The sequence below is a fragment of the Bubalus bubalis genome, chromosome 24 (genome assembly GCF_019923935.1).
Source record: "Bubalus bubalis isolate 160015118507 breed Murrah chromosome 24, NDDB_SH_1, whole genome shotgun sequence".
Lineage (NCBI taxonomy): Eukaryota > Metazoa > Chordata > Mammalia > Artiodactyla > Bovidae > Bubalus > Bubalus bubalis.
In genome coordinates, this window is record NC_059180.1 from 40,320,914 (window position 1) to 40,334,234 (window position 13,321).

The window sequence follows — 13,321 nt, forward strand, 5'->3', positions numbered from 1 at the left end:
CATCTATTCTACCTATCATTTTAGAGTTAACACCCCTCCTGACAGAACCAAATTCCCAGGAGTTCCTCTTTTATTATGGCGTCTTAGTATTGTTATGCCACAACTTCACAATCAGGACCTGGAAAATTACCTGCCCTGGATGTCTTACCCCTTCTTTCCTTCCAAACTGTGACTTATCATTTCCATCTATTTTGAAGTAACATTTAGAAGCCCAGAAAAGCATAAAAGCGTACATATATGGAGATAATTTCACATGTCTTTAATGGTGAATGGAATTATTCCATTGTTAAAGTAACCATACAAGTGAAAAATTGACTCTGAAGGAATAATAATTAATGCCATAGGTAATGGAAATAGCAATGCTACCAAGAAAAGAAGTTATAAACACACTCCCTGACAGAAAATTGTATCAGGACTCACCTTTTTGGAAGAAAGTGCTGATCATGAATGCAAAGAAAATTGTGGCAATTGCAAAACACATTAGAAACACAAATATCAAACTAGGGTCACTGTTTCCAAACACTGCTGACTCGTCAAACTACAAAACAATCACAGGTGCACGTAATTCTTACATGGAAAGAATGAAGAAAAGGCGTAAAAGACCCTTAAAACAATGTGTACATTTAAAAAAACCAGGATTATCTTAAACAAAACAATATATACATAGGTTTTTAAGCAGACCTTTAATCCAGCTTCCATTACCATTTACAAGTCATGCTCTGTGTATATGCCTTTTTTAAGGAAAGCATAAGCTTGAATTCAATTTCTGGCCCAATGTCAATGTTCTTTTTGCTTTAATAAGAGAGTTTATCCTATTTACCATTATAACTACTACAAATAATTTTAGTATTCCTTTCGATATCTTATGTCTCCTCTTTTTATTGTTTTCAGGCAATTTTCTTTGTTTATATATTTTGCTATATAGTCTGAGTTTTCCTGCCTTTCTACATTCAAAATGCCCCAATTTTGGTAATTTAGCAGGCAAATTTTCATGTATCCATATTATAATTTAGTTATTAAACACAAGTTAGTGAATTGGAACACAAAATTCCATTGACAGCATAAAAGGAAAAATTAACAAGATACCTGGGCATAAAAATAATGTTCTTAACTTTTACAATAGCTGTTTTCAATTATTTACAGAGCACAAAATTTGCAATGTTTTAAAGTTTATAACTCAACTTTCCTAATGAACTAATCACACTCAGGCCCACTACTTGAAGACTGGAGAAGTGGAGGGAGGGCAAAGCTCTCCCAGATCATAAATTTCAATGCTTCCTCTGCCAAAGGCTTAGCAAATACCACCACATGTCAACCTGAGGTTTTTAAAATGTTCATCAATTACTGTGTTTTCACCATCTCTTGAATCTCACCACCACCAGCCACACCACACCATACTTTTCCCCCATTATCTTCAGAGCTTAGCACATCCTGAAAGACAAGAGACATGTACCTCTATACAGAAGAGAATGGTCATGAAAGAAACAACAATGGAGGCAGAAATGAAGAACACGATGAACCAAGCCACCCAGTGTTGCCAGCTGTGCAGCCCCATCATGCACATATACTCCTGGAAAAAGCGAAAGAACCAGACGTTACAGGGTCTTCAGGCTCAGTCTGAACTGGTCTGGTTTAGCTGTCTGTTACTGAAACCTGAGCAGTCTGGGATAAAGGGTCCCACGTGTGTCCCGGGAAGAGGCAGATCATGGATGTGATGGGGACTGAGTTGCAAAGAGATCAACAAACCAGACAGTGGAGTTTCTCTGGTAGAGACAGATCTTGGGTTAAAAGTATTCTTCTTTTGCTATGGTTAGTAAACTGCTGGTTCATTCATTTATTGAACACTGACTATCTGTGAATGGCTCCTATGGCCCTGAGGATAGAATCTAAACTCCTCGGCATCCTGTGGTCTGGTCACAGAAAATCTTCCTATAGTTCACTAAACACATCTCAACCGCTGTGTCTTTTTTGTTTGCTTTGCCTCTCACACATGTTGCTCTGACTCTTTCTTCTCTCATTCTCTCTTTACCTACTGAAATCTTGCTTGATTTTCAAAACCTAGTTCAAGTGTTACCTGCTCTGTGAAGCCTTCTCTGCTCAGCTCCGCCCCTGCCCCATACAGCCATCACATCCACACATCCCATTACCCAAGCACTGGGGGCTCCTTTGTAACATGTGACCTTACTACCATGAATCACCCAAGGAAAAGGACAGTGTCGTTTGTATCTGTAACTCATATGCATACGTCTAGCAAACACAGGTGAAAAAAATGTTTGGCAAGTGAATAAAAGCAAAGCTCTATGCTGGGTACCATGCAGAAAAAATACCACAGGCAGAGCGACCGCATTCCAAAAGTTCACAGTCTTGTACTGGAGATAAATATGTGGTAATAACCCTGTATACTCCATGCCCTAAGTACGGAAATAGTTTTTATCTTTTACAAAGATCAGAAGTGGTAGTGGGTCAATGAATCAAAAACGAGTTGGTTAAAGCAGGGAATCACAAAAATGACATCAGATCAGATCAGATCAGTCACTCAGTCGTGTCCAACTCTTTGCGACCCCATGAATCGCAGCACGCCAGGCCTCCCTGTCCATCACCAACTCCCAGAGTTCACTCAGACTCACATCCATCGAGTCAGTGATGCCATCCAGCCATCTCATCCTCTGCCGTCCCCTTCTCCTCCTGCCCTCAATCCCTCCCAGCATCAGAGTCTTTTCCAATGAGTCAACTCTTTGCATGAGGTGGCCAAAGTACTGGAGTTTCAGCTTTAGCATCATTCCTTCCAAAGAAATCCCAGGGCTGATCTCCTTCAGAATGGACTGGTTGGATCTCCTTGCAGCCCAAGGGACTCTCAAGAGTCTTCTCCAAAACCACAGTTCAAAAGCATCAATTCTTTGGCGCTCAGCCTTCTTCACAGTCCAACTCTCACATCCATACATGACCACTGGAGAAACCATAGCCTTGACTAGACGAACCTTTGTTGGCAAAGTAATGCCTCTGCTTTTGAATATGTTATCTAGGTTGGTCATAACTTTCCTTCCAAGGAGTAAGCGTCTTTTAATTTCATGGCTGCAGTCACCATCTGCAGTGATTTTGGAGCCCAGAAAAATAAAGTCTGACACTGTTTCCCCACCTATTTCCCATGAAGTGGTGGGACCGGATGCCATGATCTTTGTTTTCTGAATGTTGAGCTTTAAGCCAACTTTTTCACTCTCCTCTTTCACTTTCATCAAGAGGCTTTTGAGTTCCTCTTCACTTTCTGCCATAAGGGTGGTGTCATCTGCATATCTGAGGTCATTGATATTTCTCCCAGCAATCTTGATTCCAGCTTGTGTTTCTTCCAATCCAGCGTTTCTCATGATGTACTCTGCATATAAGTTAAATAAGCAGGGTGACAATATACAGCCTTGACAAACTCCTTTTCCTATTTGGAACCAGTCTGTTGTTCCATGTCCACTTCTAACTGTTGCTTCCTGACCTGCATACAAATTTCTCAAGAGGCAGATCAGGTGGTCTGGTATTCCCATCTCTTTCAGAATTTTCCACAGTTTATTGTGATCCACACAGTCAAAGACATACACATGATTTAAAACTTCATCTTCACTTAAAGCACATAAACGTGTAATGTGTGCCAGTACTGCGATGTCAGAACATGAACTCTTCTGAAGTGTGTGCTGCTCACTGGAGCACTGGAGCTCATGTGATTGTGCTGGGTCTTCAATGGGGTGCAGGCTTTTCGCTAGCTGTGGCGAGCTAGGGCTACTCCTCACTGTGGTCCACGGGCTTCTCATTGTGGTGGCTTCTCTTGCTGTGGAGCATGGGCTCCAGGGACCACAGGCTTCACTAGCTGCGACACACAGGCTCAGTAACTGCAGCTTGCGGGCCCCAGAGCACATGCGTTCAGTAGTTGTGGCCCACAGGCTTAGCTGCTCCACAGCATGTGGGATCTTCCAGGCCCAGGGATGGAACCTGTGTCTCCTGCATTGGCAGGTGGATTTTGTACCACTCAGACACCAAAGAAGGCCTTCTGATTTCTTATTTAATATTACATCTTCTGTTGTATGTGCTTTTGTGTATGTGTGTAATTTCCTTTGTTTTCTATTTTTTGGTATATGGACTATATTTTCTTTCTTTTTATTTTTTCCAGGGTTTTAAGAATTAAATGTCCTACTTTTCAATACTATTTGGTGTTTACTTTTAAGCTTTTCAAAAGTGTTCTTTATTCTTGTCTAGAGAGCAAACTCAAGTGTGAAATAGGAAACACACAACCAAGTCAATGATCTGGGTGAAAATATTCGATGCCCACCCTCTTCCCTCCACCAATCTGTTGCCGAAATGACTTAACAAATAGGAAAGAGAAAACTCCCTCCCTGAGCTGGCAATGAAAAAGGGTTTCCAACAGCACACCAGAAGCTTCTGGCTTCTGTGGAGCTTTTCACTCCATGCAGAGCCAAGTGGAGAGGCCTGCCATCAGGCCCTGTCTCAGCAGCACCCATCACAGTGGGTTAAGATCCCTACCTTCCGCCACGTCTGATTAAGCAGGAAACGCCCCCCTGCCCACAGCCTCCCACAGCAGACTGATCACATGAGAAGGCAGAGCAAACCAGACATCACTGGTGAGGCCAAGCGTGGCTCACAGAGCCACTGGCCACCTATTTTAGTACATAAGAATCAACAAAAAGAGAAGAAAGCGGAGAGGCTGAGAAGATTTTCTTAAAGAGCAAAAAGTGAGGAGAGAAGTAACAAGAGAGGTTATGTAAGGAACAGAGGAGGGCAGAAAGATCTACCCTATCTTAAGTTGTGGCTTCTAGAGAACGCTCCCTGTCTACCTTGCCACAAAATTAGACTGAGTTAATTTTGGATGATTATTCCTCTCATTTGTCAGTTAGTCAGTTCACAAACATTTTTGCACACCTGTTGTGTGTGAGGCAGTGTGCTGGCAAGTCAGAAACCTTGGACAGGTTCAGACAGACAGTCCCCTTCTGAAAGTAAGAGTTCATCTAATAACATGAGCTAAGCTGCAAGCCGGTTAAAATGGTGAAAGAACATCCAAGTTCCAGCTCACCTCGAAGGCTGCTCTCACACCTAAAGCCACCTCTCACCTGCCCTGGCTGCCCTCCTACCCTGGCCATCATTTATTAGCAGTTCCCACACATTCCTGGCCACCTGTCTGTTATGACAGGATTACCTTCAGCTTTCTCTCCTTCTCCAGTACGATGGAATTGATGGTGATGAGCTCAATGCAGATGAAGCTGAGCATAAGGAAAACAGGGAACTCATTCTGAAGGACCAGGAAGAAGATGTCCCGCACATATGCACCATGTGGGAATCTCTTCAGAAGCACACTGAGGCTCTGAAACAGCCCGGTCGTCTCAGTGGGAGCGTGGTGCCACATGATGGCTCTATCTGTCGCATGCTGTATGGCCAGAAAGCCTTCTTGGTAGTATCCTATACGAAAAAACAGTGGATACAAGCACAAGAGATTAAGGACAAAGATGCAAAACAACTGATAATTCAGATGGGTGATGGCTAGCCATTCATACAGTCAGGAATAGAAAAGGCACTGCTATAGCCAAGGTGCTACGATATAGAAGTAAAAGTCACAGTGGGACTCGTGTGGCTGAGGGATGGTGTCTTTTATCAGAAATAGGGTAAATGGGAGTTCTGGGCAGACAAATGAGGGATACCCAACACAACCATCCTTGGGGCAGGGGGGCATCTCCTCCCCTGAGTCCTCAGGCTCTGGGGAGGGTGCCCACTCTGCAGTTGTGCTCAGCACCACACAGGAAGAGTCAAATTCAAAGAACTTGGAAGACGCAGCCCCTCTCAACTGCTGTGACCTGTCCCTGAACTGTCCCTGCTGTAGTCCAAGGGTTATGGTCACTGAATTTTGCTGCCAAACCTCAAAACCAGTCTTCACCATAAGCAACCCTTGTTTCAATACAGCATAGCTGGTGTGCCAAGGTCAGCTTTTGGGAACAATAAATAGATTGAAAGGCAAAGATCCCTGGTTCTGGAGTTTTCTCAGAAATAATGGCCCACATCCAAGCAAGGGTCGCCAGCCCTCCATACCGGCAGAGCCAAGCAGGGTATGCCAGCATTAGGGTAGAGAGGACTGAGGTCTTCTGGTGGCCGAGACCTAGGGAGGCCTCCAGATGTGTCAGGATAAAAAAGGCAGGAACAAATTGTTAACGATAAAAGTCTGGGAACTGTTACATATCCATGATTGCAAGCAGGAGAACTGCCACAGAACTGCTGACACCCTTTCTAGAATTACATGACACTATAAACCCTGGGACTTGGATTCCCATTTGGGGGGCTTGCAAGCCCAAAGCTTCAGGTCAATAGTGTGGCCACTCTACAAGGTGCTGCAGACTGGCGACTTAGTTTTCTAAGAGCAGTTCATCCTCGAGGGCCCAGAGAGGACGGTCACCCTAAACCCCTCATGAAGACCGAGACCAAAACACGACAGGGGTTTGGAGGGCGCAAGTCCCAGAGAGGCCTGGTTCATGCGCCTCCAGTCAGGAGGCCACTGCTTACCGTGGAGGAAGCAGGATGCACGAGTCTCCGCGCCGCCCCACTGTCTTCCCTCAGTGCAGGGAGCTAATGGCAAGTACACACTGTTATAAGCGGGAACATAGAGAAAGCGCTCATTCTTGTAAAATGCTTCCATTCTTCTCTTGAACAATTCAGTATCATTACAAAACAATTAGCGGCTAAACTGCTGGACTAACTTACTCTAGAATGTAAGCATTTTACTAAACGCCACATTCTTTTTTTTTTAATGTTAATTTATTTGGCTGCACTGGGTCTTAATCATGGCACATAGGATCTTTTAGCTGTGGCATGTGGGATCTAGCTCCCTGAGCAGGGATCGAACCCAGGCCCCCCACATTAGGAACACAGAGTCTTAGCCACTGGACCACCAGGGTAGTTCCCTGAATGCCACATTTCTAAATGCACTGCTTCAACCTCTTCTGAAATGTTAGTTTAGCGAGTGTTCAGACACAAAAACAACACAAATGGCGTCACTCCTAGAGGAGAACATGGGCAAAACACTCTCTGACATACATCACAGCAGGATCCTCTATGACCCACCTCCCAGAATATTGGAAATAAAAGCAAAAGTAAACAAATGGGACCTAATTAACCTTAAAAGCTTCTGCACATCAAAGGAAACTATTAGCAAGGTGAAAAGACAGCCTTCAGAATGGGAGAAAATAACAGCAAATGAAGCAACTGACAAACAACTAATCTCAAAAATACACAAGCAACTCCTACAGCTCAACTCCAGAAAAATAAATGACCCAATCAAAAAATGGGCCAAAGAACTAAATAGACATTTCTCCAAAGAAGACATACAGATGGCTAACAAACACATGAAAAGATGCTCAACATCACTCATTATCAGAGAAATGCAAATCAAAATCACTATGAGGTACCATTTCACACCAGTCAGAATGGCTGCGATCCAAAACTCTACAAGTAATAAATGCTGGAGAGGGTGTGGAGAAAAGGGAACCCTCTTACACTGTTGGTGGGAATGCAAACTAGTACAGCCACTATGGAAAACAGTGTGGAGATTTCTTAAAGAACTGGAAATAGAACCACCTTATGATCCAGCAATGCCACTTCTGGGCATACACACTGAGGAAACCAGAAGGGAAAGAGACACGTGTACCCCAATGTTCATTGCAGCACTGTTTCTAATAGCCAGGACATGGAAGCAACCTAGATGTCCATCAGCAGATGAATGGATAAGAAAGCTGTGGTACATATACACAATGGAGTATTACTCAGCCATTAAAAAGAATACATTTGAATCAGTTCTAATGAGGTGGATGAAACTGGAGCCTATTATACAGAGTGAAGTAAGCCAGAAAGAAAAACACCAATACAGTATACTAACGCATATATATGGAATTTAGAAAGATGGTAACAATAACCCTGTGTACGAGACAGCAAAAGAGACACTGATGTATAGAACAGTCTTATGGATTCTGTGGGAGAGGGAGAGGGTGGGAAGATTTGGGAGAATGGCATTGAAACATGTAAAATATCATGTATGAAACGAGTTGCCAGTCCAGGTTCGATGCACGATACTGGATGCTTGGGGCTAGTGCACTGGGACGACCCAGAGGGATGGTATGGGGAGGGAGGAGGGAGGAGGGTTTAGGGTGGGGAACACATGTATACCTGTGGCGGATTCATTTTGATATTTGGCAAAACTAATACAATTATGTAAAGTTTAAAAATAAAAAAAATAAAAAAAAAAAGACTGGATGAAACCAGCTCATGACGATGCACAGAGGCTTCCTCACCTGGAGCTCCCCCTTCAGAAACTCCATAGTCTCGGGGCTCTTGGCTTAGGTTAGGAGGATAAAGAAAGGATGTGAGCCAGCCTTGCATGTCATCTTGTTGGAGGATTAACCTCAAGGATAAATAATTCCTCTGAAAGAAACTGAAGCGCAAGTAGTACTTAACCTATGAAGAACAGAGAGAAAACAAATGCAGTCATGAGATCGAGGAACTCAGAAACGGAACAGGACACAGCAGGGCTGTGCCTGACACTAGCTGTGACAGGAGGAAGGGCACCCGCGCGGGCAGACATCCTGTGGGGGCACACGCGGACGTGTCTTCCCTGCATCCTTCTGTGACCAGCCTAAGAAACAAGAGGGGTCACGACTCCCGTCAGGAAAGCAGTGAAAAGGCTCTGAGTGCAGGCTCTGGAGCCAGACCACCGGGATCCAAACCCCCATCTCCTAATGAGCAGCCTCGGCAATCTGGGCAAGTTACCTCACCTTGCCTAGGCTTCCTCATCAGTAAAACAGGAATGATGTTAACAGTACCTACCTCCAAGGTGCTGTGGGATCAAGTAAGACGGTCTCTGGGATGGGCCTGGCATTTGTAAGTGTCCAACATCCCGCACTAGTTCTAACAACTGATTGTTAGATAGACTGTACCAGTTCCAGTTCAGTCGCTCAGTCGTGTCCGACTCTTTGCAACCCCATGAAGTGCAGCACGCCAGGCTTCCCTGTCCATCATCAACTCCCGAAGTTCACTCAAACCCATGTCCATTGAGTCGGTGATGCCCTCCAACCATCTCATTCTCTGTCGTCCCCTTTTCCTCCTGCCCTCAATCCCTCCCAGCATCAGGGTCTTTTCAAATAAGTCAGCTCTTTGCATGAGGTGGCCAAAGTATTGGAGTTTCAGCTTTAGCATCAGTCCTTCCAAAGAACACCCAGGACTGATCTCCTTTAGAATGGACTGGTTGGATCTCCTTGCAGTCCAAGGGACTCTCAAGAGTCTTCTCCAACACCATAGTTCAAAAGATCAATTCTTCGGCGCTCAGCTTTCTTTATAGTCCAACTCTCACATCCATACATGACCACTGGAAAAACCATAGCCTTGACTAGATGGACCTTTGTTGACAAAGTAATGTCTCTGCTTTTCAATATGCTGTCTAGGTTGGTCATAGCTTTCTTTCTAAGGAGTAAGCATCTTTTAATTTCATGGCTGCAATCACCATCTGCAGTGATTTTGGAGCCCAGAAAAATAAAGTCAGCCACTGTTTCCACTGTTTCCCCATCTATTTGCCACAGCAGAGCACAAAAGCTATACATCAGTGGTTTTCCCATCCTAAAGCAGAAATCAAATATTCTGATATTTAAAACACTGCCTTTTCCTTAAATGAACAGATCCACCATATCTGAAGTCCATGGGATTAGTAATAATGACAATTACTATTCCTTCTGGAAAATGCCTCTGCTCCAGGCCCCATTCTAAGCACTTTATAGGCATAAAACTCATTTAATCCTCACACTGGTTCTATGAGTTAGGAACTACTATTAATTCCATTACACTGATAGAGAAACTAAGGCCCAAGAATGACAGTGACTATCCCAAGGTTACACAGGAGGAAGTACAGAACTGGGACTCCAATCTATGGGATTGGGCACTGAGGCTCCCTTCTGTAGCCCAGTGGCTGAAAATATGCCATCCTGTACCCTCAGGACACAAGCTCGCTCCAAAATGCCTTCTCTTTTGAAGAATAAGAAAACAGGATTTAAGATATGAAATCAGAAGTATTGTCTGATCTCCTCTGGATATAAGACAGCCACCAGCCGACAAAGCTGATGAGGCACAGCTCGGTAACAGGATTGCTTACTGAACTCATGTTGATGGCGGGCATCATAAGACTGTGATGGAAGAGATGCTCTTACCTCAAGTGGCAAGGGTTCCGTGTTGTCATTGAAGTTATGATCAAAAACAATCCCAGTCAATACATAAAAAGCTTTGGGATCTTGAATTATGTACTTTTCAAACACAGGTACTGAAGGGTAGCCTAGAACTACAAAGAGAAAAATCCAGTTAGTGAGTAGTTGGCAGGGGAGTGAGGATAGGGGTGTTAAATGCTGCCCAACTACCCTCTTCTACCCCAAAAGATACGGACTTCCATCTCCTCGGCTGGCAAATGTCACTCACTCACCCCTTCATCCTGCAAACGAATGTGCACAGCCTATATAATACACCCAGAACCATCCTGGGCAGTGGGAATGCATAGTTGATGATAACAGCTAAACCTCTGCGGGGTCTCAAAGCTCTTGCGTATTTGAGTTCTTCTAGGCTGACTCATTGGAAAAGACACTGATGCTGGGAAAGATTGAGGGCAAGAGAAGGGTCAACAGAGAATGAGACGGTTGGATAGCATCACCAACTTGATGGACATGAGTTTGAGCAAACCCCAGGAGATGGTGAAGGACAGGGAGGCCTGGTGTGCTGCAGTCCATGGGGTCACAAAGAGTCGGACACAACTTAGTGACTGAACAACAACAAAGCTGCACTTGGGACTGAAGTAGATAAAACACAATTCTTGTTCACGTTAATGAGAAAATTATCACTGCATTTCCAGCTTCTCTTCATGGTTATAAAAACCAAAAGTGGAAACGAAATCATCAAGAAGTATAGCTTCTCTGATGAGAGAATGAAGTTTTAAAAGTCACCTGCCCTCACATCTGACTGGCGATTCAGGATCCTCCTTGAGAATAATTCTATCTCAGAAGGCTGAAGGTGTCACCACACCACTGAGCACGCCACGCTGCCAAGGGTAACTTTACGTCTGATTCCTCGGAGGTGACCAGAAACCTGTGAGACTTCTGTTCCTTGATCCCTGGGTTCAGAAATGTCACTAACACAGGCCCACCTTTGCTCTTTCTTGTTCCCTTGCTTGTGATGAGCGCATCTGCCCGGGCTGGAGATGCCAGTGTTCAGAAAGCTTTTCTCTATTGCTGTTTTCCTCCTGTCATTTGTCACCTTTCTTTCTTCCAGAAATCTGAATAGATGAGCTGGGACTTCCAGACATGCCCTTCATGTCTATCCCCTCATCCTTCATACATATTCCTTCATCCATTTCTCGGTCTCTTGGCTTTACAGTCTTAGAGGCTTCTCTTGACTTTACCTTCCCCATCACCAACAGAACTTCACACATGTCCATCCTATTATTTCCATGAATGTTATTTTGATAATCATTTTTAATTTCCAAGTCCTCTGTTTCTTCCACTGTTTCCTTTTTTATGGGGGTCTGGTTTCACTTTGGAGTGGTAATATTATCTCAAATGTCTCTGGAAATACTAATGAGAATTTTTTATTAACTAGATTAAAAAAAAACAAAAAAAAAAAAAACAGGGCATGCACCTGGTAGAATTCTGAGTGATCCTAAAGGTTAAACCGGAGAAGGCAATGGCACCCCACTCCAGTACACTTGCCTGGAAAATCCCATGGATGGAGGAGCCTGGTTTGCTGCCATCTCTGGGGTCACACAGAGTCGGACACAACTGAAGTGACTTAGCATAGCATAGCATAGCAAAGCTTAAACAGTGGAGTCCTTCAGCTCCCATTGGCTCCTGATTCCTTTATCATGACACAATCTCTGTAAGCCAATTTCTTTTGTATATTAAAAAAAAATCCATGACTTATGTTTTTGGCCATGATGGAGTAACAGAGATTGAATTTATCCTCCTACCACAAATAATCAAAAAACTGGACAGGAAAGAAAAGAATCAAGTTTTTCAGACAATGGCCAATACATAGCACAGCATTATGATTCCTGGGAAAAGAGAAACAAATAAGATGACCACTAAGAGTGCTCTGGTTTTCTGTCTGAAGGCACATTTCAGACCACAGAGCAGGGAGGGGGAACCCAAGTGGAACACAGACAGCTATGTGGCTGCGTTGACAGAGGTCTGAGTTGGAAGAGTCTGAAGTGGCTTTAAGTTGCAGGCCAGAGTTCCCAGGAGAAGGCTGTGCTGGGAAATGGCCCCAGAAACCTGCTCAGAGGACCCTTTAATGACTCCTATGATGTGCCCTGCCTGGGTGAGCAGGACAGGACGGGCTAAGTGGTGCCCAGAGCCCACTGAGACCAGGAGGCACTTGAGTTCTGACCAGCCAGTGGGGACAGTTCCTGGTGATCACTTGAGGTGTTCAGAAGAGTCACACCTTAGTAATGGAATAAATTAACTCTAAGGTAAAAGCTGTTCCACACCTTGCCCCACACACAAAAAAGGTTAAAACAACTCCTGAAAAGACTTTTTGGTGAAACTGAACTTTACCTTTTTACCAGAACAAAACCCACTCTTGAAACAACCACTTGATCCGCAAAAGCTGAGACTTGATCCAGTTCTCAAACTGTATCCAGTCTCAAGACTTTTCTGTTTTGTAGATAAGTTCATTTGAACCTTTTTCTTAGATTACACATATAAGTGATATCATATGGTATCTGTCTTTCTGTCTGACTTCACTCAGTGTGACAGTGAAGGTGAGGGATAAATTGGAAGACTGTGACTGACATATACACACCACTATATATAGAATGGATAATAAGTACCTACTGTATAGCACATATTACTATACTCGGTAATGGCCTACACGGGAAAAGAACCTAGAAGAGTGGAGATGTGTGTGTGTGACGGATTCGCTTTGCTGTGTACCTGAAGCTAACACAATGCTGTTGCTGTCGTCGTTGTTGTTTACTCACTCAGTCATGCTCAACTCCTTTGGGATCCCATGGAACTTCCAATAAAAAATTTAAAAAAAAAAGACTTTCTTTCTCTTCCTCTGTATTACTTTTTTGATTATTTTTTTGATGCTAGCAGTTTCTGGGACTAAGACCTCCCAGCTGAAGTTCTAAATGGAATAGTGAGGGCCCTGTCTCTTAACTTTTCTTCTGTATTTTGTCATTTCATTTCTCTCTGTGCTGTATTCTGAAAGTCTCCTTCAGCTCTGTCTTCCAGTTCACCAGTTTGACCTTCAACTGAGTTTT

At 43.7% G+C, this 13,321-nt stretch overlaps 1 protein-coding gene across 4 annotated transcripts in view; it reads right to left on the reverse strand.

Moving 5' to 3' along the window:
- Positions 1-13,321, reverse strand: part of LOC102393607 (ATP-binding cassette sub-family A member 17) — a 113,593-nt gene that overhangs the window by 78,844 nt on the left and 21,428 nt on the right. For 3 of the 4 annotated variants that reach the window (XM_025274961.3, XM_044936176.2, XM_025274960.3), the window contains 5 exons: positions 10,227-10,354; positions 8,325-8,487; positions 5,192-5,451; positions 1,454-1,570; positions 421-538 (listed from right to left, as the gene is read on the reverse strand). In XM_025274961.3, coding sequence (XP_025130746.2) covers positions 421-538; positions 1,454-1,570; positions 5,192-5,451; positions 8,325-8,487; positions 10,227-10,354 — 786 coding nt within the window. Of the gene's footprint in view, positions 1-420; positions 539-1,453; positions 1,571-5,191; positions 5,452-8,324; positions 8,488-10,226; positions 10,356-13,321 lie in introns of those variants that run through there. The other variant, XM_044936177.2, reaches the window with a different exon arrangement.